Source organism: Cervus elaphus, chromosome 16 (assembly GCF_910594005.1).
Source record: "Cervus elaphus chromosome 16, mCerEla1.1, whole genome shotgun sequence".
Taxonomy (NCBI): domain Eukaryota; kingdom Metazoa; phylum Chordata; class Mammalia; order Artiodactyla; family Cervidae; genus Cervus; species Cervus elaphus.
In genome coordinates, this window is record NC_057830.1 from 16,976,478 (window position 1) to 17,002,976 (window position 26,499).

The 26,499-nt window shown below is 42.8% G+C and overlaps 1 protein-coding gene and 1 non-coding gene across 4 annotated transcripts in view; one reads left to right on the forward strand and one right to left on the reverse strand.

The window, feature by feature from the left end:
• SLC44A1 (solute carrier family 44 member 1) overlaps positions 1-25,850 on the reverse strand; it is a 212,029-nt gene extending 186,179 nt beyond the window's left edge. The window contains exon 1 of one of the 3 annotated variants that reach the window (XM_043927216.1): positions 25,596-25,850. In XM_043927216.1, the coding sequence (XP_043783151.1) occupies positions 25,596-25,631 (36 nt within the window). In that variant the 5' untranslated portion in view covers positions 25,632-25,850. The remainder of the gene's footprint in view (positions 1-25,595) is intronic. The other 2 variants (XM_043927214.1, XM_043927213.1) reach the window with 2 other exon arrangements.
• TRNAG-UCC lies at positions 9,399-9,471 on the forward strand. Its single transcript has one exon. It is a non-coding gene; the product is annotated as a tRNA-Gly (tRNA).
• Positions 25,851-26,499: the final 649 nt, after the last annotated feature.

A 26,499-nucleotide genomic window follows, 5' to 3' on the forward strand; every position in this document is an offset into this window, starting at 1 on the left:
TTATGAAACCTAAGGCCTTAAAGTCACAGTTAGCATTTTCATCTATTATTCCAGAAGAACTAAGAAGTATATGGAACGTTAACCACTGGTTAACGTTAATGATAATGGATGGCATTAAAAAACAGAATTTAGTATTTTATAATCTTAAGACATTGGTGCCAGTGGTAAAGAGCCCGCCTGCCAATGCAGGAGACATCAGAGACACAGGTTTGATCCCTGGGTCGGGAAGATCCCCCGGAGGAGGGCACGGCAACCCACCCCAGTACTCTTGCCTGGAGAAGCCCATGGAGAGGGGAGCCTGGGCTACAGTCCACGGGTTCGCAGAGCTGGACACAACTGAAGCGACTCAGCACTCAGCACAAGACAACGCAGAGATTAAGCATCAGCTGTACCAGCGGGCTCCTGACTAAGTCAGAGGATGCCTCTGCCCAGAAACTCGCTTATTTCATCAGAAGTTCTCCACAGAAGGGCCTTGAACTACAAATGGAAGGGTGGAAGAAAGGATGGAAACTATAGTGAAACTACAATGTATCATTTATCCACCAAACACTCGCTGGCCATCTATCTCCTCTGGACTAGGCCCCAGTATAACGCTGGGGATATAGCAATCAACAAAACAGACAAATTCCTGCTCATGGAGCTTATGGAAGGAGAAAGTCAAAAAAATATGTTAGTGATTTCAGGTGACGATCAGCTTATAGAAAAAGAGAGCCAAGTAAAGAAAGAGAAGATGAGAGGGCTGGGCTGGGAAGGGCTGCTTCAAAACTGTGGATGCAAGTCTGGCAGATCTGAGGGTGGAATCAGAGAAGAGGAAGGCTCTGACAAGGACACGTCTGCAGACAAGGCTCAGGGCCAGAACATAATGAATTAAAACAATGGTAAGAAAGGAGAAGAGGTAGGCAGAGCCAGATGAGAAAGTCTGGATGTCACATTTAAGCGTGATGAAGTTGCTGGAGGGCTCCAAGCTCAGAGATGCGATCTGAGCTGCTCTTTGATCACTCAGGCTGCTGTGAAGAGAAAGGACTACAGGTACCAGGCGCAAGATGCTAATCTGGACTAGGCCAGTGGCAGCAAAGGTGGTACATGTCAGATACTGTATGTAAATAAACATGAGAGCCAGTCCTAGGAAAACATTTTTGGAAAAAGGGAAGCATCGCAAAGATGACCTTTCAATATAAGACAAGTGCAGGATGTGTCATACACAAGCCCTGACTGTCAGTGCTCCTTTAATCCTCTCCTCCCCACTGGGGGGTGGACTCCCTGAGAATTTTCATTCATTGCTATATCTCCAAAGCCCAGCACAATGCTTGGAATACCAGCAGGTTCTATGAAAAGACTTTTTTTTTAACCACTAAATCTTGACACTCTAAACATAGGAAACTACAACCTTATAGGTATCATCAAAATTTAGTGTAGGATGAGACTCAACAGTGATCTGTAAACACTGCAGCCCTAATACGTGAACAGGTGATGAAATTCAGAAAGAACTCTACACTGTTTCAAATAAACAAGTTTACCCAGTCATTGACTGAGTCTCTGCTACATGTCAGACCAGTGCAATACCCTGAGAACAGAGAGACACTGCCTCTCCTGTCTCCCAGGGAGGTATTCACACCCTGGTGATCCAGACAAGTTATATGCCCTCTTCAATGGCAGAGAATGAGAGGAAAGCACAGAGTAAGAAACATGTTAGCATCCCCATTTTTAGAAAAGGGAACACCAAAAACTTTGCAACTGAGCCCAACTTCAACTCAAGGTAAAATTCCAGAACAGATGATCAAAACAGGGTTTGTGGGCACTGAGAAAAGGATGAGGTGAATGGTTTGATATCATCTCTAATACTATCTCTCATGATAAGATGGAGAAAAATAGACTAAAATAAGTGTCAAGTATATCTGGAACTGCTAGAATGGTCTTGAGAAAAGAACTGATCAAGTAAACAGAGGTCCTCAAAAGAAATGAAAAATATTTTAAAGTAAAATGATAAATGATACCAAGGCAAAAAGATAATGGCACAGGAGTAGTTCCAAAGAAAACAGGCCAGCTAGACCACACTACAATGAACCCCACAATCAGTAAGCCCTTCATGAAGACATAAATGATTTGCTGACCAAATTATCAGATGATAAAAACTTGAGGAAGCAATAGCAAATACAACAGATAATAAAGTCGGAATTCCAAAAGCTCATACAATCTGCCAAACTGGGCAAAAATCAACAGCTTTACATTTTCTCAGAAAATTCAAGTTTTCTACTTATCTTTTAAAAATCCAACAATACTAGAACATGGTTGGAAGTGGGGGGTGGGGGGAATGACTTAGGGCTTTTGGTGGACATCAAGCTAATGTAAGTAAAGTTGCTGAAAAGGCTAATGCAACCTTTGCGTGTGTGCATGCTCAGTCATGTCCAACTCTTCGCAACTCCATGGACTGTATCCTGCCAGGCTCCTCTGTCCATGAAATTTTCCAGGCAAGAATACTAGAGTGGGTTGCCATATCCTACTCCAGTGGATCTTCCTGACCCAGGGATTGAACCATCTGCATCTCCTGCATTGGCAGGCAGGTTCTTTACCACTGAGCCACCTGGGAAGCCCAATGCAACTTTAGGCAACACTGAGAATTCAGAAGAAAGAACTGACTTCTTTCATTGCCTTCTCCGGCATTTAAAGCTGCTCCCTCCCAAAATGCCACTTAAATGACAGTAGAGGAATTCAAAATATCTTCTCCTTTCTATGCACCACACTTCAGTGGAACTGTTAAACTAGAATTCACTCATACAGATAAGAGACTTGGGTAACTTCTAGTAGTGGCTAACTGAACATATGCATTTAATGCTACTGCTGCTGCGTTGCTTCAGTCGTGTCTGACTCTGTGCGACCCCACAGACAGCAGCCCCCAGGCTCTGCCATCCCTGGAATTCTCCAGGCAGGAACACTGGAGTGGGTTGCCATTTCCTTCTCCAATGCATCAAAGTGAAAAGTGAAAGTGAAGCCGCTCAGTCATGTCCGACTCTTCACGACCCTATGGACTGCAGCCCACCAGGCTCCTCCATCCATGGGATTTTCCAGGCAAGAATACTGGAGTGGGATGCCATTGCCTTCTCCGGCATTTAAAGCTGCTCCTTCCCAAAATGCCACTTAAATGACAGTAGAGGAATTCAAAATATCTGGAACTAGGATTTAGGTAGGAGAGAGACAATTAACCTAGCAGACTCCAAGAAACTAAATCCTGAGTCAACAGTGGGAAAGGCCAGGAAGCAAACCGATTAATGCCATAAAACGCTCCCAAACTTCAGGAATTTGTGGTATATGACATCTCTGGAACCAGAGGAGACAAACGGGAGGATTCATGAAAGGGAGCTGTGAGACCCTTGGAGCAGGAAGGGAACTAATTGCCCCTCCTCTATCCAGAAAAGTTATGGGCAAGGGGAGAGAAAACAAAAGGAATAAGTGCAAGTTTACAAAGTAAATACTGAGACCAAGGCCTTCTCCACTTTCTTTCCCTGCTTGGGTCCCAGAATTCCAGCAGTCAGACAAATACTCTCCAGGGGATGAGAAGAGATTTCCTGGAGAAAATCTGATCCGTTAAAAAAAAAAAGACCAAAACATACTGACACTGAGTGTTTCCAAGAAAACAGGGCCTGGCCGAACCACCCTACGGAGCTTCCCTTGGTGGCTCAGACGGTAAAGAATCTGCCTGTAATGCAGGAGACTCAGGTTTGATCCCTGGGTCGGGAAGATCCCCTGGAGGAGGGAATGGCAACCCACTCCAGTACTCTTGCCTGGAGAATCCCACGGATAGAGGAGCCTGGCAGACTATAATTCATGGCTCGCAAAGCGTTGGACATGACTGACAAACACACAGACCACCCTACAGTGAACCCCACAGTCAACAACCCCATCCCCAAATGAATACAGTACTTTCAACAAGTTTTTGGAGCCTGGCACTTAAACAATGAGCAGATAACTAAGTACTACCAGACAGTCAAGGAAGAAACCTTTAACATGAATGCGGAGACAAACAGAAGAAACTAAGTTGGAAGAAACAGATGATGCAGATACAGAGAGAAGTGAACTTAAGACAAATGCACACACATACGCACAGAGAAGAGATGGCACAAAAATAAACAATAATGATGAGAACAAAGCAAAAATACCCTATGAAATGAAGAACTCGTAGCAGAAATAAAAATGTAATAGAAAGACAAATAGAACAAATCTAATAGAGTATGGATTAGAAGACAAGGAGTTCAGAAATGAAAGAAAAGGTAAGAAAAGTAAGGAACAAGGAAAACAGGTGGGAAAAAAATCAAAGAACTCAGGAAAAAACTTCCTAACCACAAAATAGAAATTTCCAGATTGAAATATCCCCACAGTGTCCAGCATAATGGATGAAAACAGATCCACAAAAAAGGCACATCACTGAAAAATGTCAGAAGATGGATCACAGGGAAGACCCTAAAAGGTTCCAGAGAGAATTAAAAAAGTTCAATACAAAAAAAAAAAAATCAAGAACCAGAATCAGACTTCAATAGCTATCCTAGCAGGAAGAAGACAAAGGAAAAATACATTTTAAATTCTGAGAGAAAATAATTTCCAATCTAGAATTCTAAATCCAGCCAAATATTAAATATGCATGAAGTAAGAATAAAAATATGCAAGTTATCAAAAAATTACATGTATCCTTTTCTCAGGAACCTACTAAAGGAGGTATTTTTTTTTCCAAATTAAGGGAATAAATCAAGAAAGAAAACATCAGGACAGGAAAACTGATGAGAGAAATCAAAGGCTCAATAAATGCAGAACTATACCACATTCACAGACCGGAAGACTCAATATTACTTAACAAATTCTTTCCTAACTGATCTATAGTTGCAGGGCTTCCCTGGTGGCTCAGACAGTTAAGAATCTGCTTGCAATGCAGGAGACCTGGGTTCGATCCCTGGCTCAGGAAGATCCCCTGGAGGAGGGCATGGCAACCCACTCCAGTATTCTTGCCTGGAGAATCCCATGGACAGAGGGGCCTGGAGGGCTACAGTCCATGGGGTCTCAGAGAGTCAGACATGGCTGAGTGACTAACACTTTCACTTCACTATAGTTGCAACACAAGCCAAATCAAAATCCCAGCAGGATTTGGGGGGTAGATATTGATAAACTGATTTTAAAATGTATAAGGAAAGACAGAAGACTAGAATAGACAAAATAGTTTTCTACGTTACTCACACCACTTGATTTCAATATATACTATAAAGCTACCATAATCAAGACCATTTGGTATTAGTGTCAAGACAAACACATCAATGAAATAGAAAATTCAGACCCATATATACATGGCTAATATTTGGGAAAGGTACAAAAGCAATTCAATGGAAAAAAGTATAACCTTTTCACCAAAGTGTACTAGAATAATTAGACACCCCATCTCCAAGCCAGGCTTCAGCAATATGTGAACCGTGAGCTTCCAGATGTTTAAGCTGGATTTAGAAAAAATAGAGGAACCAGGGATCAAATTGCCAATATCCGCTGGATCATCGAAAAAGCAAGAGTTCCAGAAAAACATCTATTTCTGCTTTATTGACTGTGCCAAAGCCTTTGACTGTGTGGATCACAATAAACTGGAAATTCTGAAAGAGATAGGAATACCAGATCACCTGACCTGCCTCTTAAGAAACCTGTATGCAGGTCAGGAAGCAACAGTTAGAACTGAACATGGAACAACAGACTGGTTCCCAATAGGAAAAGGAGTACGTCAGGGCTGTATATTGTCACCCTGCTTATTTAATTATATGCAGAGTACATCATGAGAAACGCTAGGCTGGAAGAAGCACAAGCTGGAATCAAGACTGCCGGGAGAAATAGCAATAACCTCAGATATGCAGATGATACCACCCTTATGACAGAAAGTGAAGAGGAACTAAAAAGCCTCTTGATAAAAGTGAAAGAGGGAAAAAAAAAAAAAAAGTGAAAGAGGAGAGTGAATAAGTTGGCTTAAAGCTCAACATTCAGAAAACCAAGATCATGGCATCCGGTCTCATCACTTCATGGGAAATAGATGGGGAGACAGTGGAAACAGTGTCAGACTTTATTTTGGGGGTCTCCAAAATCACTGCAGATGGTGATTGCAGCCATGAAATTAAAAGACGCTTACTCCTTGGAAGGAAAGTTATGACCAACCTAGATAGCATATTAAAAAGCAGAGATATTACTTTGCCAACAAAGGTCTGTCTAGTCAAGGCTATGGTTTTTCCACTGGTCATGTATGGATGTGAGAGTTGGACTGTGAAGAAAGCTGAGTGCTAAAGAATTTATGCTTTTGAACTGTGGTGTTGGAGAAGACTCTTGAGAGTCCCTTGGATTGCAAGGAGATCCAACCAGTCCATCCTGAAGGAGATCAGTCCTGGGTGTTCATTGGTAGGACTGATACTGAGGCTGAAACTCTAGTACTTTGGCCACCTCATGCGAAGAGTTGACTCACTGGAAAAGACCCTGATGCTGGGAGGGATTGGGGGCAGGAGGAGAAGGGGATGACAGAGGATGAGATGACTGGGTGGCATCACCGACTCGATAGACATGAATTTGGGTGAACTCCGGGAGTTGGTGATAGACAGGGAGGCCTGGAGTGCTGTGATTCATGGGGTTGCAGAGTCAGACACAACTGAGCGACTGAACTCAACTGATGCAAACAAAAAAACAAAATCCCAACCTATACCTCAAACTTTATCTAAAAATGAACTCAAAATGTATCCTAGACATATGTGTCAGATGTGAAGACAGAATATTGTAGGGTAGTGTGTTACCTTGCTTCTTAGCTGGGGAAATATGAAAATCTGGAGTTTGCTTACTCCTGATATAGGCTATCAGGCAGTTCTGTGGTTTTCAGACTCTCTTCTCATCCACACCCTCAGAGATCCCTAAGCCTTAGACTCCTGCTACTAGAGGCAGAGATAAATACCAGTGTTCAATTCGCCAAGTTGACTAGATTTATTGGTCTCATTCCAAACACAGATATTCTAAATTTTCCCCAGGCCTTCTAGCTTAAAGGCAAAACGGACGTTTTCTTCCTCCAACTCTATTTCACCATATCTTTTCTTCCCTCCTTTCCCCTGTTTATTTTTCTTACTTAGAGTTGCAAAATAAAGCTACACAGCCAGTTTTAAAACATGTTTTAATGAAATTTTCTCAGTACGTGGGTTCCACATAACTGGGACACCAACACAAGAACGATGAAGTGAATACTTGGTATGATGTGAAGGGAGATCTCAAATTGATAACTTTGAAACAGGCCTGAGAAGCCAGAAGCCCAGACTGGAGCTACAGGAGATGTCCTGTCGGGAAACTGAAATTAATTAATATCTAAGGGGACTTCCCTGGTGGTCCTTTGGCTAAGACTCCATGATCCCAAGGGTTAAACCCCTGGTCAAGGAACTAGATTTCACACACTGCAACTAAAGATTCCACATGCTGCACCTAAGACCCAGCGCAGCCAAAAAAAAGACTATCAAAGGTATCTGTGCTGACTCAAAGAAATTCACACAACCAGGTAAGAATGTAGAGGTCAATTAGTCCTCAACAAGTACACAGAAAACCAGGCAAACAGCAAAACACGACAATTATCTCCAAGAGCAACACAAGATTATGTAGGAATGATGAAATACCACACGAGTCAGCTTAAAGAGCATTTATGTAGTCATAACGAAAGGACCTGAAGATCAGTCCAAACAGAACCGTGACACCTCTACAGTAGGATAGGCGGACTGGAAGCAAGTACATGGAACATAAGTGCAATCTTCATCTTCCACAGTGGAGGCCAAAATTAATGCCAGAAACTAGAGTCAGGTGGCAGCAATATAAGCATGTTAGAGATACAGAGAAAAATAGCAAAAAGATTTAGTTCAAAGATTTAAAAGTGATGGCCTCAGGGAAGCATAAAATGGGGGAAAGGCTTTTTAAAAAATAACAATTCTGCTTCTAATGTTTGACTCTTTAAAAATATGGGCATGTATAGCTTTGATAAAAATAAAAATTAAATAAACTTAAAAAAAAAAATCAAAGCTTAAAGGGGAAAAAAAGAGAAGCCCAGACTAATACAGAATCTGGAAGCATGATACTTAGAAATGGCAGTATAAACTAAGGGTTTTTAAGTTTAAATGTACACAATTCAGTACACATTAAGGATGATTTCAGTTGTTTTCTCTTCAATTATTCTATATAGCTAGTGGGTGCAGAACTAGAATCAGCAGTAAAGTTACATGGACAGAGAGGTCACCTGTGCAAAGAAGCAATTTCTAATAACTGCCTGAAAGTGGAGTTAACCGACTCAGGAAGCAGTGAGTTCTCTGCTGATGGGAGGTATTTAAGCAGAGCCTGGACAAAACCACTTAGTGGATGTGATATCTTGGTAGGTTGGAATAGAGAACTCTAAGTCCCCGCCAGTTGTGAGATTCTGTAAAAGGATTCCCGGTAATCATCTCCTTTGAATTAGCACCTTCCAAAGTGGGACTGGTAAGGTAGGCGCAGCAGTTGAGGTACTCAGGACACACAAGCTTCTTCCTTCTACCTCGTCTCCGTCGCTTTTTAGCTTTCAATTTTTCATTTCAGAAGTCTTAAGTATATTTACATTTCATTACAAATCATCCAAGATATTTGGAAGCAGATGAGATATAAATAGACTTAAAGAGCAGAAGAGAAAATGCACGTCTGGATAGGAGAAAACTGTTAAGAGAAACGAGAAGATGGTCTGACTGGTGGTAAGAAATGCAGAATGGGTACCCACTCCAGTATTCTTGCCTGGAGAATTCCATAGACAGAGGAGCCTGGTGGGTTAGAGTCCATGGAGTCACAAAGACTGAGCAACTAACCCAAGAAATGAAGAATCAATTCTGAGTCCTGTGGTTCGGCGACTAATGGACATTAAACAGGTCTCGGTGCCCAGTTAGGAGAGAGCACCTGGGCTTGCTGGCAGGGTGAAAGGGCAGAGATCTGTGGCTCAGTCACTAGACGCAGATGAGCCACAAGAGAGCCACCTGAGATTAGAGAGCAACAGCAAAGGGACACTTCTGACTTGTTCTACCTTAAATATAAAGTTCCTAGAACCTAGTACCATCAAAGAACACAAGTCACTCTGCTTAAATGCTGGTCATTTCAATGGGGAAATAAAGATACTAAACACATTATAGGTCCTATCTTTTTAAGGGATCACCTCAAGAATGACTCATCCACAGTATTCAGGGAAGTTTCACATTATTTTCTACTCAAGGACAGTAATTTTTCTTTCATTCCGTGTCATAAAATACTGTCATGACTACAGAGACAATAAATTTAGCCCAAAGCTTACCAAACTCCATTCTTAACCAGTTAAGAGTTGACACAGAACACACTTCAAAAATAATATTTAGGGAACTTCCCTGGTGGTCCAGGGGTTAGGACTCTGCGCTTCCACTGCAGGGGACACAGGTTTGATCCCTGGTTAGGGAACTAGATCCCACATGCTGCAACAAAGACCTGGCGCAGCCAAGTAAATAAAAATTAGAATCTACCAAGAAATTATCGGCACCGTGCACTCAGTAAATGGTGTAACTTTTCTGGGGCTACTGAAGAGAGACTCAGGTGAGCCCCGACACTCTGTGGATGTCCCTCAGCCCTCCCTGTAACAGACTGAACACTTCAAGGGAAAGGCTCCTTCTTGGTTGAATCCAGTCCTTAGAATCCTGAGTAGCACAATGCTCAGTAAATGCTGAACCAAAACAAAGCATGTGACAGGCCTGGAATTTTCTCTGTATTCTACCAACATTCTTGATTTTCTTCCTTTTTTCTCAGGGCCTTCCCCTCATTCCTGAGCTCCTCACAAGCAGGCGTCATTTCTGCAGGCTGCTCTCTACCCTTCTGGCCACACTTTGAACAAAATAAGTAGGATTTGTGGCTCTCTCCACTCTGCTCCAGGCAGGCACTGGGAAGATGGGCCAGAAGACCTGTCACCATACACCTGCACAGTGGTGGAGCTAAATCTTTTCTTATAAATCTATTTAGCAGTGCTGATCACCTAGCATACTTTCAGGTGCTGACAAGGCTGTGGTCTCCAGCTTATGATATGCTCTTTCTTCCCTGACTGGCTAGTATTAATGTCTTCAGCAAGACTTCATTATAATGTGGGAAAACATGCTAACAAGGGCAGTTTTAAAATCACCAGAATTAACTTAAAACATTTCACACAGTGGCTTCTTTTAATTTTCTGGTTCATTCCCATTTCCTTCCATTGAAAGGTCACCTTTATTTTCATAGTAAATTTGATAGGAAACATGAGCATCACAGGGCTTCCCTTGTGGCTCAGCAGTAAAGAATCCACTTGCAATGCGGGAGACCTGGGTTCAATTCCTGGGTTGGGAAGATCCCTGGAGAAGGGAAGGCTACCTACTCCAGTATTTTGGCCTGGAGAATTCCACGGACTCATAGTCCATGGGGTCGGAAAGAGTCGGACACGACTGATCGACTTTCACTTTTCACGAGCATCACAAACTAAATTTCTAGTCTCTGAATAACCCATGCGCTTAGTCGCTCAGTCATGTCCAACTATTTGCAACCCCATGGACTGTAGCCCACCAGGCTCCTCTGTCCATGGGATTCTCAAGGCAAGAATACTGGAGTGGGTTGCCATTTCCTTCTCCACTGACTATCCCATGCCCCCACCACATATATTCAATAAATATTTATTGAGGATCTATTATTTGCTTGGTCTTCCCTGGTGGCTCGGTCGGTAAATAGTCCGCCTATAATGCGGGAGACCTAGGTTCAATCCCTGGGTCGGGAAGATCTTCTGGAGAAGGAAATGGCAACCCACTCCAGCATTCTCGCCTGGAGAATTTAACGGACAGAGGAGTCTGGTGGGCTACAGTCCATGGGGTCACAAAGAGTCGGACACAACTGAGTGACCAACACTTGCACTTACTTTCATTATTTGCTTGGCCCCTGTAATATCACTTCTGTCCTGGATTCCTTCTCCAACAAAAGATAATCAGCATTCAACCAGCAGGTCCTATCTACCGAAGTCCATGTGGAATGCTGAGTAATAACTCCAACTACTCCTGTGGTCTCTGCCACAGACCAGGGCTACAGGAGAAAACCCCCAAAGCAGATGGCTGCTCCCCTTGCTTGCTGTTGGCCCAGCTGGCCTCACAGCAGTTCTATTCTGAAGTTCTAAAGTTGAAGGATCCTTTTGTAAACTCTTAACCTCCCTACCTTCTTAGAAATCTCAAAACTACAAATCTGAGAAATTATTCACGTGAAAGGCTTTTTCATTATCCTAATATACTTGAGTAACTTGACACTTATTTACTCTATCTTGCCAATATTGTAAAGAACATGTTGAAGTTTGTGATGTGCTCAAACTCACTTTCAAACCTTCTAAGCACTTCCGGACTAAGGGTTGCTTGATCAAGAACATTCCTGCTACCACGCTCACTTAAAGAAACGGAGAAGGAATATTTCAAGCACTGTTTCTCAAAGTATGTCCTGTAGGAGAAGAGTTCCTCAAGATGCAAAGAAAAAAAAAGAAAGAAATGTTAGGGACAAATGAACTGGAGGCCAGTTAAGCCAAGTTAGACTGGTTTCTGGTGTGGGGATGTGGATTGTGGGGCAGCGAGCCTTTAACAGACTGATATGCTGATGTGGTGGAGAAGGAAATGGCAACCCACTCCAGTATTCTCGTCTGGAGAATCCCATGGACAGAGGAACCTGGAAGCCTACAGTCCATGGGGTCACAAGAGTTGGACACGAGCACCATGCTGACGTGGCTCCACAAATGGGTGTGGGGTATGGAATGAGCAAGAACCCTACAAGCTTTTCTGACCTCAGAATCCTTTCTCAGAAGACCACGTTGCAGCCCTGGCGCTATGGGAGCACATACTTGGGGAAACACTGCCTACAGTATTCTTACGTAAGTAACATTTGTATCCTTACATGGAGGGCATATGCAGCACTGCCCACAGCAGGGCCTGGTGAGCAGCAGGTCACGGGGAGGTACGTCCCCTCTGGGGGCTTCCTACTCTGTGTGCTTGTCACTACCTCAACAGAATCATGTGTTTCCACTTGGTCCAGGATTACTTTCTCAGATTAAACTATAAACCTTTAAAACATTATTACCAAAACTAGAATTGCATTCAATTTTAAAATGAAGTATCTTATTAAAATGCTATTCCCATATCTTCATAACTGAAATCTGCTTCAACCACCAATGTCTATTCCAAATGTTTTTCTTGACGTAAAAGCAAGGCTAGTTTCAAAATATATTTAATATATTAGGCTTTACAACTTGATGTTTTCAGACTGTTTTCCAACACGTGATGTTTTTAGAATCTATGAACAGACAAAATCACGTGCAATATTTCAAAATCCATTTGGAAAAAACTGAGGTTTTAAACTGAAGTTTAGTTTAAAAAACAAACTCCAGCTTTCGCTCTAGAGGCAAAAAAAATCTCTGCCCTGGTAACTTGATCTTTATGTGCATGCAAATCACTTGTGCCATAGTTTTCAACTTCACCATGGCCATTTTCTTCACCTCCTTTCTTACTGCTCTCCTGAGCCTTTTTGATACTTGATATTAAATAGCATCAATTTAATTAATTAATTAAATACATTAACCCTTCCGAAGGCGATGGATCTACCAAGACTATATATAGACTATATATAGATGCTTTCGAAATGTGATGTTGGAGAAGACTCTTGAGAGTCCCTTGGAGATCAAACCAGTCAATCTTAAAGGAAATCATCCCTGAATATTCATTGGAAGGACTGAGGCTGAAGCTCCAATACTCTGACCACGCGATGCAAAGAGCCAACTCATTGGAAAAGACCCTGATGCTGGGAAAGATTGAAGGCAAAAGAAGAGGGTGACAGAGGATGAGATGGTTGGATATCATCACCGATTCAATGGACATGAACTTGGGCAAACTTCAGGAGACAGTGAGGGACAGGGAAGCCTGGCGTGCTGTAGTCCATGGGGTTGCAAAGAGTCGAACGCAACTTGGGGACTGAACAACAACAACAATATATGTATAGACATATCTATTCCTTATTAAAACTGTATTTTTGAGAATCTGAGTTATGAGAAAAGGACACAATTGTAGTCACATTTAGTAAATATACTGCCATGATAGACTTGCTCTTAGAGAATGCAGAAGGGCCCAGGAGGAAATGCAAAGGTCCCCGGAGTCTGAAGTTTATAACCACCACTTACATAGACTTGAAGGCAAACTGTCACAGTCTGACCTCTAGTTTAGGGTGCAGTGACTGAAAACCAACACCCCTCTCCTCCTCCTCACCGCCCCCCCGCCCCCGCCCTGCCACACACACACTTTAAAGCCAGAGTAAACAGTACAATCTCTGAATTTTAGGGAAGAAAAACTGATACCTAAGCTACATTTAATATACTATTTAAATATAGTCCTTAGTACAACAGATGGAAGAGAATGCAGTGCAGTAGGAAATGCACAGGCTTTGAACCACCCCAGCCTTTACACGCCTTCAGGGACCTTGGACAAGCTGCCTAAACTTTCTGAGCCTCAGTTTCTCTCTCCCTCTTTTTTTTTAAGATTATAGTTGATTTATAATGTTGTGTTAGTTTCAGATGTACAGAGAAGTGCTTCAGAATATACATATATTCTTTTTCTGATTCTTTTCCATTATAAATTATTGAGAGATACTGAATATAGCTCCCTCTGCTATACAGGAGGTCATTAATCTATTTTATATATAGCAGTGTGTACACATTAATCCCAAACTCTTAATTTATCCCCCTACCTTTCTCTTTTGGTAACCATTAGTTTTGTTTTCTATTTCTGTTCTGGTTTGTAAATAAGTTCATTTGTATCATTTTTTAGATTCCACATATAAGTAGTATCATATTTGTCATTCTCTGTTCTGACTTACTTCACCTAACATGATAATCTGTGTCCATCCATGTTGTTGCAAATGGAGCCTCAGTTTCCTAATATGTAAAATGGGGCTAAAACTGACACTCATCTCTGAGTTGCAAAAATATAGTGAAATTTATTATATGACAGCAGACAACTAAGGACTGGAAGCAGGGAAAACCCAGAGGTCTACTCTCATATTCCATGCCGTTGCTTTCCCCTGGGAGACCACCCATCCTTACAGCATCTCCTTTATGCACATGACTTAGAACATTTTCTGAAATCCAATTCGAGATATTCTGTTGCCTATGGGAAACTGCTACATGGAGGTATTACTATCCTCTCAATCTCAGTTCACACAAAATTAAATTCATCTTCCCCTCCCCATATTCTAGTCTCCATCTCAACTCCCTTGTCTATCAATTATAATACCCTTCTTCCATTATGCAGTGTTCTAAACTGGTTTTATCCCTCTCCTTTATCCCACATATCCAGGTTAAGTCAGGAAAATCTGTCCTATTTCAATTGTGTAATGTCTCTCTGTTCCCCATTTACACTGTTGGTTCAAGTTACTGAACGGCTTCCAGGGTGGCCTCTGTTTCCCCTTCTCTCACTTCAAGCACAGGCAAGGCTCAGATTATTCTTCCTTAAGTCACTCCGAAAAACCCTTCATGACTGCCATTTCTCTCTCCTTCGAACAGTAGAGTCTTCCCTACATGTAACACTCTTTCTATCCTGGCCAGGTCCCCTTTCCAAACTGACAGTTAAAGGCTGCTGTACCTTTGTTCAAGCTGTTCCTTTTATTGAAATGTCCTTTCTTGTCCCTGCTTTGTACTAATATCTGTCTATCCTCCCACTCTTTCTAAACCCATCCTTAAAAGAGAAATCAAGGGTGATTTTCAGGAAGCCCACTCTCCATCTAGTCTATTCTTTCCTGACTTCTCCAACCCCTGAACCCTTAACCACACCCAATTTAACCTCTCCTCAGTGCTGTTCACTGCGCCCTTAATACTCATCTCCTAGACACAATTTTAGTATTTTGAAAGTTTGGGTCCCTTTTCGAAAAGTCAGATACAGGATTGTTTTAGGGTAGTATTAATGGATAGAGCACCTGAAAGACTTAGTTTACATTTATATCATAAGATATTTTCAAACGTTGTTCAGTTAGCTACAAGCCTGTAAGACAGGTTTTATCATTATTCCCATTTTATACCTGGGGAAAATGAGGCACAAAAATGTTAAAGAATTTGGCCCAAATAACTCACTTGGTGACAGAGCCGAGCTTTAAACCCATAGTCTGGCTATACAGCCCATACTCCCGCCAGTACATAACAGTGTTTAATTCTCAGGTTCCAATGGCCCTTTAGACAGCAGTAGGGGAAGAACTTAGGGAAGGTATGGCAAAAGGCTACTTGTCCATTAAGAGACGATCATTTCGTTGGGGATGGTGAAGTGAGACACATATAACAGACTAAATTCAACTGAATTTTATATTAAGAAAATTTTACATCAACAACATTATGTTGGGCTTTCCTGGTAGCCCAGGGGTAAAGAATCCGCCTGCCAACGCAGGAGGCACAGGTTCGATCGCTGATCTGGGAAAATCCCACACGCCTTGAAGCAACGGAGCCCTGTGGGCCCCAACTACTGAGCCTGTGCCCCAGAGACATCAAGCCACGACTACCGAAGCATGCACACCCCAGAGCCTGTGCTCTGCAATGAGAGAAACCACTGCAATGAGGAGCCTGCACACTGCAACTAGAGAGGAGCCCCCATTCGCCACAGTTGGAGAAAAGCAACAAAGACCCAGCACAGCCAAAATGATAATAATAATAAAATAAATTTTTAAAATATGTATGTCTAAAAGTAAACTATTTTTGCTATTATAAATAATGCCACATGTAAAGATCCTGGCATCTAGCATTTACTATACTCTTGGATTACTAAATTAAAGGGTGTCAAATTTTTTATGGCCTTCAATATATGTCATCAAACAGTGTCCCAAGAGGGTCAAACCAGTTATTCAGCAAATCAATAAAGTATACTTGAGTCAAAACCACATGCGCAATTAATATTATTCTGTTAACTTTTACCAAAGGTACAGATGAAAAGGGTATCTATGTGCCCTTAATTTGACTTATTAGCAAGACTGAACATATTTACATATTAGTTTACTAATTCTCCTTCTGTAAACTAGCTATTTGTTGCAAAGATGCAATTTTTATACCATAAGAGCTCTTTGTATCATAGAGATACTCTAAATTATGATGTGAATCTTCAGTCTTACTATTGCTTTACCAAAAAACAAAAATACCCAAAATTAAACAGGAGGGGGGAAAAAAGGACACTCTCTTTCTACTTTTCTATTCTAGTATATTCCACTCAGTATTGTAGCTCCTTAAGTCCATCAGATAGGGGTAGAAAGAAAGGGAAGGAAAAAGAAAACTTTAGGGGAAAGAAAGGGAAAAGAAAGAAAAAATGAGGACTAATCAGACAGAGATAAACACATACAGAAGTAAGAAGGGGCAGAAAAGGAAACAGAAAGCTTGAAAGGGAAAAGGTTATAGTAACACCAAGGTTCTCTTGGTGCCCACTGGTTGTGGGAATTCTGATTAGCTATTTAACCATTATTCCAACTTTAAATGCTCTTCTTTATCCAGAAGCTATGCTTGCCTCATAACAGGAAAGCAGCAGCTGGGGTGGGAAAAAGAGAAAGATGGGGCTTAGGCAGTGGCTAGGTGGCACTAGTGGTGAAGAACACGCCTGGCCGTGCAGGAGACATAAGCAACATGGGTTCAGTCCCTGGGTGGGGAAGACCCCCTGGAGAAGGGCACAGCAACCCACTCCAGTGTTCTTGCCCAGAGAATCTCATGGACAGAGGAGCCTGGCGGGCTGCAGTCCATAGGGTCACAAAGTGGACACGACTGAAGCGACTTAGCACGCACAGAGCAGTATTACTGAGGAAATAGAAAGATGACTGTGTGACTTTTGACTAGCAACTGTGAAGTTTTATAACGGAGCTATAAGCAAAATATTATGAAACACTATTTTATAGGCAGAGGAAATCAGCAAAACTATATAGCAGATATCAGTTTCTGCCTACCCAGTCACCATTCTCCCCAGTCCTCCCAGCCTGACTGGCGGTGTCCTAATTTTATTCTGGTGTTGCTTCACCCTCTACTTGACTCAGAGGGAAATCCTGGTTAGCCTAAACCAGTCACCACAGTCGTGCCTCCCCCTTGCTACAGATTGTTTAAAGATGAGTATACAGCCCTCCCTAACTCCTGTTGAAAGAAAAACCACTGGAAGTTGTCAGCTCAGCATACACGAGTCTTCCAAAAGAGTCACATCCATCTTGGGATCACAAGGGGAGCTAAATGAGGGAAATGTACCTTCCATAAATGACAAAAAGAGAGAGAACTCAGGTCCTTGTGGACGTTATGTCATCAAGCCAAAGAACTAACCCAGCTGGAAGCCAGCCCACCTCTCAACTTGTAAGAGATAAGTTTCCCTTAATGTTTACCTATCTAGATTTATGGTTTTTCATTTCTTAAAGCTGAATCATTCTTAAGTGATTCATAATGAAAAATCTTACAAGATCGTGATTGTTATCATTACCATTATCATAATGCTACCAAAAAAAGGAAGACACTTTAATATCTTCCCTGCTACTTGAGTATCTCAAAGTAAACATGTATTTTCAATTTTTCCATCTTTTTGCTGTTTTCCTTATTTTACATTATAATGTATCCAGAAATCAAACACTTCTGTTCAACAATTTACAGAATATCTCACAACCTCAAAAATAAGGATAAAAATAGCTTTTAAGAGTTTCCTTACTAGATAGATGTCTAAGTATTTAGTTATGGGATACTGTAGTAATATCATTTTCACACACACAGCAAAAAATTCCAGCAATTTATCAGCCAAAAGTTTAAACGTAAATCTTATTTAACAGCTGATATGAAATCAGAAAGGAGTCCACAAAGGGGAAAAGACTAACACCGCCTAACTTCAGTTCAGTTCAGTCACTCAGTCGTGTGGCCCCCTGGACTGCAGCACGCCAGGCTTCCCTGTCCATCAACAACTCACCTCCTAACTCACACCTTTACAAATACACTTGCTTCACACATGAGATGTATACCTGCAACAGACAAGCTGCTTAAGACAGCTGCTAAGACTTCTGTTGAGAATCTTCTTCGAAAGTAGTTGTCCTTTTAGGGAATTCCCTGATGTTTCAGTACTTAGGAGTCAGTGCTTTTACTGCCAGGGTCTGGGTTCAATTCCTGGTTGGAGAACTAGGATCCCGCAAGCCATGTGGCAAGGTCAGAAAGAAAGAATTTGTCCCCTTAAAAAAATTTTATATTAAATTTTAAAACATCAGAGTTACTAAGGTTGGAGCTCATACACATCCAACCATGAAAGGAAAGAAAATTTGTTCAAATCTCCTCAAATTTCAAAGTTCAAATTTCACAAGCACCTATCATGTACCAGGTACCAGCTAAGCACAGAGAATGTCAGCAATGAACAAAGCATACGTGGTCCCTCTCCTCATCAGCTCAGTCTAGACCAGAGGTCAGCGAACATTTTCCCCATAGAGCCACAGAATAAATATTTACACTTGCAGGCCACAAGGTCTCTGTCACAACTAACCACTCAACTCTGCCACTGTAACATAAGAGCAGCTATAGACACTGTATAAATGAATGAGTGTGGCTGCATCAATAAAACCTTATTTGTGGACAATGAAATTCAGTTATATAATTTTTACGAAATAATTTCTCATGCAAAGATGGTTAACTTTTTTCACCCATCTGAATATACACAGATACCACTTTTAGCATTATTAGCTTGCAAGCCATACAAAGATTTGGCACATGGGCTGCAGTTTTGCCAACTCCTGGACTAGATATTAACCATATAATTATGTATTGCTTTAGGTGTTCATAGGTAAAATATATAAGGCTGTTAAGAACTTAATGAGGAGACATGGCCTAGTTTGAAGGATCAAGGAAGTCTTTTCCCAACAAGAGACTCTGAGGCTGAAACTTGAAGGGTAAGTATCAGTCAGCCAAAGACTAGGGAGAAAAGCAAAGAGCCTCCCAGACAAGTGAAAAGCATGTGCAAAGCCCTAAAAGAAAAACAAAGTCTACTGAAGAATCTGTGAGGCTGGATTACAAAGATTAAGGAGAAACACGGTAGGAGTTGACAGCGACGCTGGAGAGAGGTACAGACCAGGCCACACAGCACTGCTGGCTAGTTCCAGCTGATTCTGGTCTCTGTCTTAAGAGTAATCAGAAACCATTAAAGGGTTTCAGGTAGGTGGAGGACACAATCCCCACACAGCTTTCGATTGTTTAAAGTGATCAGTAGGACTGCAGTGTGGAGAAAAATCGGAAGGAAGCATGAATGAATACTGGGTAACCTAGAAGTAAAGTTCTGGCCAGAGATGACAGACACTTAGATTGGGGGACTTGTAGTGGAATTCAGAAGGTAAAAGAGACAAGACATGGCGACTAGATGTGGAATAACGAGAAGCAGGTTTCCCACAAGTCTCAGGTTTCCAGTTTCCATACCATGATACTGGTGTCATTCAGTGAACCAAAGATGCTGAAAAAGATGTGTGTATCTGTGTCTACATACTTTGAGTTTAGTTTTCACACACTGAGTTTGAGGTGCCTACAAGACATTCTAGTGGAGGAGCTAAGGAATCAGTGGATATATAGTTTTGAAGCCAGGATAAAGTTGGTTTCAGTTCAGTAATTTAGTTTGAGAACTGTGGGCAAATGGGTTGTAACTAAAACCATAGAAGGAGATGGAATTATCACAGAAAGGGTATGTAAGAGTGGTTTTCAACCTTGGCAAAGCATGAAAATCATCAGGGCAACTTTAAAACTTTTTGAGGCCCAGGTAGTACCCCTGGACCAAGGAAATCAGAATCTCTGAAAGGAGGACCCAGGAATCGTGTGGTGTTTTTTGTTGTTGTTGTTTTTTAACCTCCTAAGTGTTTCAAAATGGCAACCCACTCCAGTACTCTTGCCTGGAGAATCCCATGGAGGGAGGAGCCTGGTAGGCTACAGTCCATGGGGTTGACAACAGTCAGACACGACTGAGCAACTTCACTTCACCAAGTGTTTCCAATGTGGTGTCAAGATTGCAAAGATAAGACTTAAGACATTAAGGATTAATGGTAACTACAGAAAGATTAAGAGACTAAGTGGGTTTCAGGAGTTCCCTCATGGTCCAGTGGGTTAAGACTCTGCACTTCCATTCCAAGGGGTGTAGGTTTGATCCCTGGTCTAAGATCAGGGATCTGGGAAACTAAGATTCCACATGCCTCCTGGAGAGGTCAAAAAAAAAAAATAAAAAAGATAGAGATAGAGAGTGACTAAGCAGGTTTCTAGTCTGAGTTACCTCATAATGTATCTTTCCAACCTCAGACTTCCTATCTCTACATTCCAGTTTAGTTCAATAGAAAAGATAGTAAGTAGTTCTAGTTTGTCTCTAATAGTCCTGAGAGCCCCAAAAATCTGAGTCAAAGTTATGAAACTGAAATAATTCCTCCCTCTACAGGAAGGGGTTGGGGAGAAAGGAGATGGCTAAATATTGAGTTGGCCAGAAAGTTTGTTTGGGGTTTTCCATAACATTTACTAACCAATTACCAGGAGTAGCAATAATATAGAATATAAATATCCTCCAAGCCAATAACATTTCTAAATGATAGGATTAACACATCAAATGGTATTTGATAGTATTTGTTAAGACTGGAAACTTTCTAACTGGACTAGTTTTGCTTATTATATCATATTGTTCCCTATCTAGTAACTCCAGCAAGTTCAAAATGGCATGACTTGAACTTGCACATTCCTATTTCAAAATGTTATTGAGTGGACCTTTTCTAAAGATAAAATGAACTGCAATTTAAGATATGGGAAGCATATATGTGAACACAGAAACAGAAGCACAGGTCTCAGATTCAAGACAAGGGTAAAGTTTGGACTGATCCCTTAGTAGCTCAGAGACTGCAGCCAAGTCTCAACTAACATCCAACTCTCAACTTCCTCAGCTGTAAATGGAAGTAAAGTCGGCTTCAGAATTACTGGAGGAGTTGAAATGTGAAAAGGGCTGTGAAAAATAGCTATACAAAAAGTCTCATCATTTTTACATTACTTTCCAGCCAATTTTAATATTAACATTGATTTATGTATTTTAAGGAATGGATCTTCTATGCTTGGGCATCCCTGGTGGCTCAGATGGTAAAGAATCCGCCTGCAATGTGGGAGACCTGGGTTTGACCCCTGGGTTGGGAAGATCCCCTGGAGGAGGGCATGGCAACCCACTCCAGTATTCTTGCCTGGAGACTCCCATGGACAGAGGAGTCTGGTGGGCTATAGCCCACAGGGTCGCAGAGAGTCCGACACGACTGAGCAACTAGGCACAGCACATGCTAACAGCACAGGATTCAGAAGACAAAAACAGTCTTCATGCTATGGTTTTTTTTGTTTCAGTTAGAACAGGTGTATTTTGTTGGGCACATTTTAATAGAATAACTTAGTCTCTGTTGGTAATTCCCACTACTCTTCAATTTTCATTTTTAACCTCTGACTTCAAATTCCACAAAGCAGGAGACTACAGTTACTATTAAAATTCTTTTAAAGAACAGTTAACATTCTTAAAAGTTAACCAGTGTTTATGAACCACTAGATTGTTTCTCATTTTTCATTTCATCCTAAGACAAGATACGAGAGCTAGAAAAACACAGTTAAATATGGAGCTCTCAATTTGACGACATGGGACAAGACCAGAGACAAGAATAACCTCTCCAACAGATAGAAGAGGCAGTTTGTTCAACAAGAAAGATTATCCTCCATCCCTCTCACAATTTCTAAGGTTAGAACCAAAGGACACAGAACTTCAGAGCACTTGCAAAATCTCCTGACTTCCAAAGCACTACTGTGAGAAATAATGATCTAGCCATTAACGACAAAGACTTTTGACAATTCGCTAAGTAATCTTTCAAAAGCCTCCTTCATTCAAACTGGTTTGTCAATGGGAAAGAACATTTCATAAATCTGAAGATTTACAAGTGAACTTTGAAGTTTAACATTACAAGAATAGAAATTATGTCAGGTTATAACAGAACAAACGAATTATGGAGAGTTGGGAATAAATTTTAAGAGTCTTAGGGAGGATTAGTGCTGTAAAAAGAAACTCAAGACTATCTCACTTTTATGTTCCCTTCAAAGAGATTTTTAGGCAAAGGCTATCATGTACTGGCTTGTCTTGAGCAACTACTAGTATTAGCAAGTAACCTGCAGTGGTCACTAATAAGAAAACAAAACATAATTAAGAGTTCTATAAACATTTCTAAGAGCTCTTAAGGTTCTTAGATACACATATCTGATACAGTACAAATAATTTTGCCAATAATTTCCTCCTTAAACAATGAAATGCAAGTAGGTATAGAATGTGACACTTTAGCTAAATCCAAAAACAGGATAATTATTTTGAAGACAAATTATGATATTCAGACACTGCCAAGAAAATGAAAATAATAACTGAATAGACTACAAGAGATGAAACAGTTTGGAAGACAATAACTCTTTTATGAGAGTCTACAATATAGGCAAGAGACTATGAGGGAAAATAAATTATATATATTTCAAAAGTGAATCCCTACTACAAAGAGGAAACACACTATATTTACAATGATAAAACCTGCCAGGGCTTTAAAGTTGCTGACGATACCCCTGAGAAAAGCTAAGCTGAACTGCAGATTACCCCAAAGCATGTTTGTTTTGATGTGCTGTGCAGGTTATCATTAGAGTTTGCAGACAAGCTCCTTTAAGACGTTTTAGCCACTGCTCCAACTAAAACATAAGCACTGAGCACCAGTAGCAAAGAAAAAACCTGCTCAATTTTGCAAACTGACAGTCCTATTGAAAGAATAGGATGGAATGTGGAAAGGCAAGTGAATTTTAACTTAAAACAGTTCAAATTTGAACGTCGAAGAGAATGGCTTGGAGACATTAGTCAACCAGCTCATGGAAGTGAAATAGCACATGGTTCAGGGCTGGATTCATATTAAATGTTACTTGCCAGCCAAATGTTCCAATCTGCGCATCTGTATTCTGTGTATTGACTATTGCTGAGCCACTATCATGTACAAGGTATAGTAAGGCACTGCAATGAATACAAACATGTGGAAAACAAAGAGAGTTCCCACATTCAAGAAGTTTACAATCCAGTAGAAGGGATGAAAGAAACATTGTGCCTGAGAATACAATCCAGGCCTCTTAGAGAAGTTCACAGTGATGTGGAGGCTCACATTTAGAGAAGATGTGCAGCTGCATCCCTATTTGGTTTCAACACAACACATATAGATACTATATTATCCCAACTGATGATGTTCCTGAAAGGAGCATTAAAATGCAGCAGATTGATAACATTTCACAAATAAAGAATGATGCAAAACCTCAAATAAGGGAGAGAGAAAAAAAAACGATGACCTGCTCTTTGGCACAAAACCTGCTCCTCAATGCTCCACTGAACACTACAAGTCCCTAAAGCTGAACTTAAGGGCATGTGACAGCTGTTGATTGGCTATAGGAAACCACAGGGGCAAAAAAAAAAAAAAAAAACGCACCCCTCAGGGTGCATGACGTGTGTCTCGTCTGTAGAACACAGCATGAAGCAAACAGTAGCTGCAAGAAGAGGAAAAAACAAGGAAAATATGTGTGACAGCATTCCGAAAAGTAAGATGTGGAGCTAGTCAAATGCAAGATCTGTTAAGTAGAGTTCGGGTCCAGCATCCATCCCTCCCAAATTTAATTGATTATAAACATGGAACAAGCCATCCATAAACTATCCAATACTTTCCTGTCTCTAAGGCATTTCATGTCCAAAAGAGGATACATAGTAAACCAATTCTTCAGAGAAACGCAACAGCAAAGATACCATTTTTGTCAAAATAATATTTAAGTAAATATTAGACCAACAGCACCCAACTAGATTCCTCTCCCCAAAAACCTCTAACCAGTTGAAAGGAATTGTGTGATTCCACACCTTTATCTGTTAATATGAAAACTATAGACCTCTCCCTCCTAACACCACTATTTATAGTTTTTCTTTGTTATTCTAACTGAACAGTAAGGTTTAACTAACTAAACCAATCAGCCTGACTATGATCCTAATAGGAAAAGAAAAAAAAAAAAAAAAACCACGAGTAAGCAAACACCCAAAAAAGAAATGGACAAATAGGATGGATACTTAATAAAACATAGATGTCCTCAATTCATCTGCAATTCCAGTCATTTGCTGACAGATCTCAGATTTTCAGAACAAGTATGCAGGTTATTTAAAACTGAGTTATATATAGTCATTTAGCAGTAGCAAAACACTTCTGGCATTATCACAGATGCTAGATCTCTGAAGGAATTTTTTTCCCCCAAACTAGCGTTTTTCTTCACCAAGAACGGACGACCCTTTATTTCTAAAAACAAGAGTCCTTGTCTCCCCCTCAAAACAAACAAATCAAAGACCATAGTTAAATTCTAAGCTAATGAAACTGTGAGATTACATCCCAGGCATTGTCAGAGCCTATTTTTCATACACCACCACCAGACAGTTTGATGCAGTATTCCTGATTGCTTTTTATCGTTATTTGTAAATACACTCACTAATCCACTAAATTAGGTAATTTACAAACAGGTCCTCTCAGTTATTAGCGGACAGCAGTCAAGTCCTATTACATCTGATCCTTATACAGTTGTCTAAAACATTTCTATCCAGGTTAAGGGCTCCGATCGGCAAGAGAGAGAGGCAGGTTAGCGAAATTTGGATGGGGGCAGGGTAGACGCTGGGAGAAATCTCTGCATCTCAGCCCTCAGCGACAACACTCAGCCAGTGTGCCCACAGAAAAACTAAATTCGGCACCTCTTCCTCCTGTTACACTGGCAACAAAGAGGGAGTTTCCGTAACGCTCCCGTCACCCTCCAGGTGCCCAATCTCCTTCCCAGCGCAGTCCCCGCGCTCCCGCAGGGGCCTCGGTGTGCGAAGAGGCCTGGGTGTCTGAGGTCAAGGCACAAAGGGGGGATGGGGTGGGAGGCGAGCTGCTGGAATCTGGGAAACCGGGTCGTAGGAGGGCTCCGGGATCCGCTTAAACGCTTGAACCCGGGCCGGGGGCAGCCGGCAGGAGAAAAGGGACAGAATCTCCAATAAAGCAGAAACTGTAATAAGGTGGGAGATGGGGCGAACAGCCCAAGCTGGAGCTACTCCTCCAGGGAGCACAGAGGATAGTCTGTAGATGTGGAGCGGGCGGACTCCAAGGAGGTGGGAAGCGAGGAGGCAGGCCCGGAAGACGAAGGAAGGGGGGGTGCCACCTGGGGCAGAGAGCAGGCGTCCTTGTTGCCTCTACCTGCGGGCTGGCGGGACGCACCGCTCAGGTGTGACTAGGAGGCGGCGGCCAAGTCTGCAAGGGGCGCCCCGGGGGCCGCGCTGAGGCGCCTGCCAGTCGGCTGCCCTGGGAGCCAGCGCGGGGGCAACGGCGGGACAGGGGGAGGTGCGGGCGGGGGGCGTCTCTGGAGTGCACGGTGGGCTGAAGGGAAGCTCGCGGGTCGTGGAAGGCGGCGGGCGCCCGCCGCGCGGCGCGGGGGAGGCATCCGGGCGGGCGGCCGGGAGGCGGGAGCCCCTCACCTGCGCGGCTGAGGAGGCGGAGCTGCAGCAGCCCATGGCGGGGCCGGAGGAGCCCGGAGGCGGCGCCGGGCGCGCAGCTACGCCCCGGAGCCTCTCGGCATGCGAGCCGGCGGGCGCCCGGGGAGGGCGCGGCCTGGCCCCACACGACTCGACGGCGGCGGCGGCGGCTCGGGCGGCGGCGGGTACTCAGGAGGCGGCGCGGCTCGGGGCGGGCGCCGACCACATCCCCCGGCGGCGGTCGCAGCGGCGGCGGCTGTGGCTGCGCGGCTCCTGCTCCGCTCCTGCTGCTGCAGCTGCTCCCCAGCGGAAAGGGGCGGGCGGCGGCGGCGCCTCCCCCTGTCCCCCGCCTCCCGCCTCCCGCGCCCAGTCCCTCTCCCGCTCCCTCTCCCGGGCCGCCGCCTCCTCAGCGCCGCGCGCGTCTCCCATCAGACTCCCCGCCCCCAGTGCAGCGCCGCGCGGGCGGCCGGGCGGCTGCGGCCAAAACTAGGCCGGGCCCTTCGGCGCGCGTCGGAGCCTGCGCGGTACCGAGCCCATTTAGCTGTGGCACCGAGGCAGAGCGCTACCTCTGCGCGAGAGGGCGCCTGAGGCTGGGGCGCACGAGGGCTGGGCAGGCTCGCAGCCGAAATGGGGTCGGGTTGTTTCCGGACCCGGGAGGCACGGGCGAGGCTTGCGGAGCTGTTCTGTATCCCTATTGGGCTTGCAACCCGAGGACCCACCCTAATGGTTTCTTACCTCTCAGGTGACTGATTTTTATCCAGAGGAAAGAGTACGCAGTAACCCCGTGGAGAAGTACTATGTGATAGAGGACAAGGAGAAACAAGCATCTGTTGCTACTCGCCCCATTTTGCTGATGTGGAAACTATGCCTTGAAGGCACTGAGAGTTTGATGGAATGCACCCAAGGT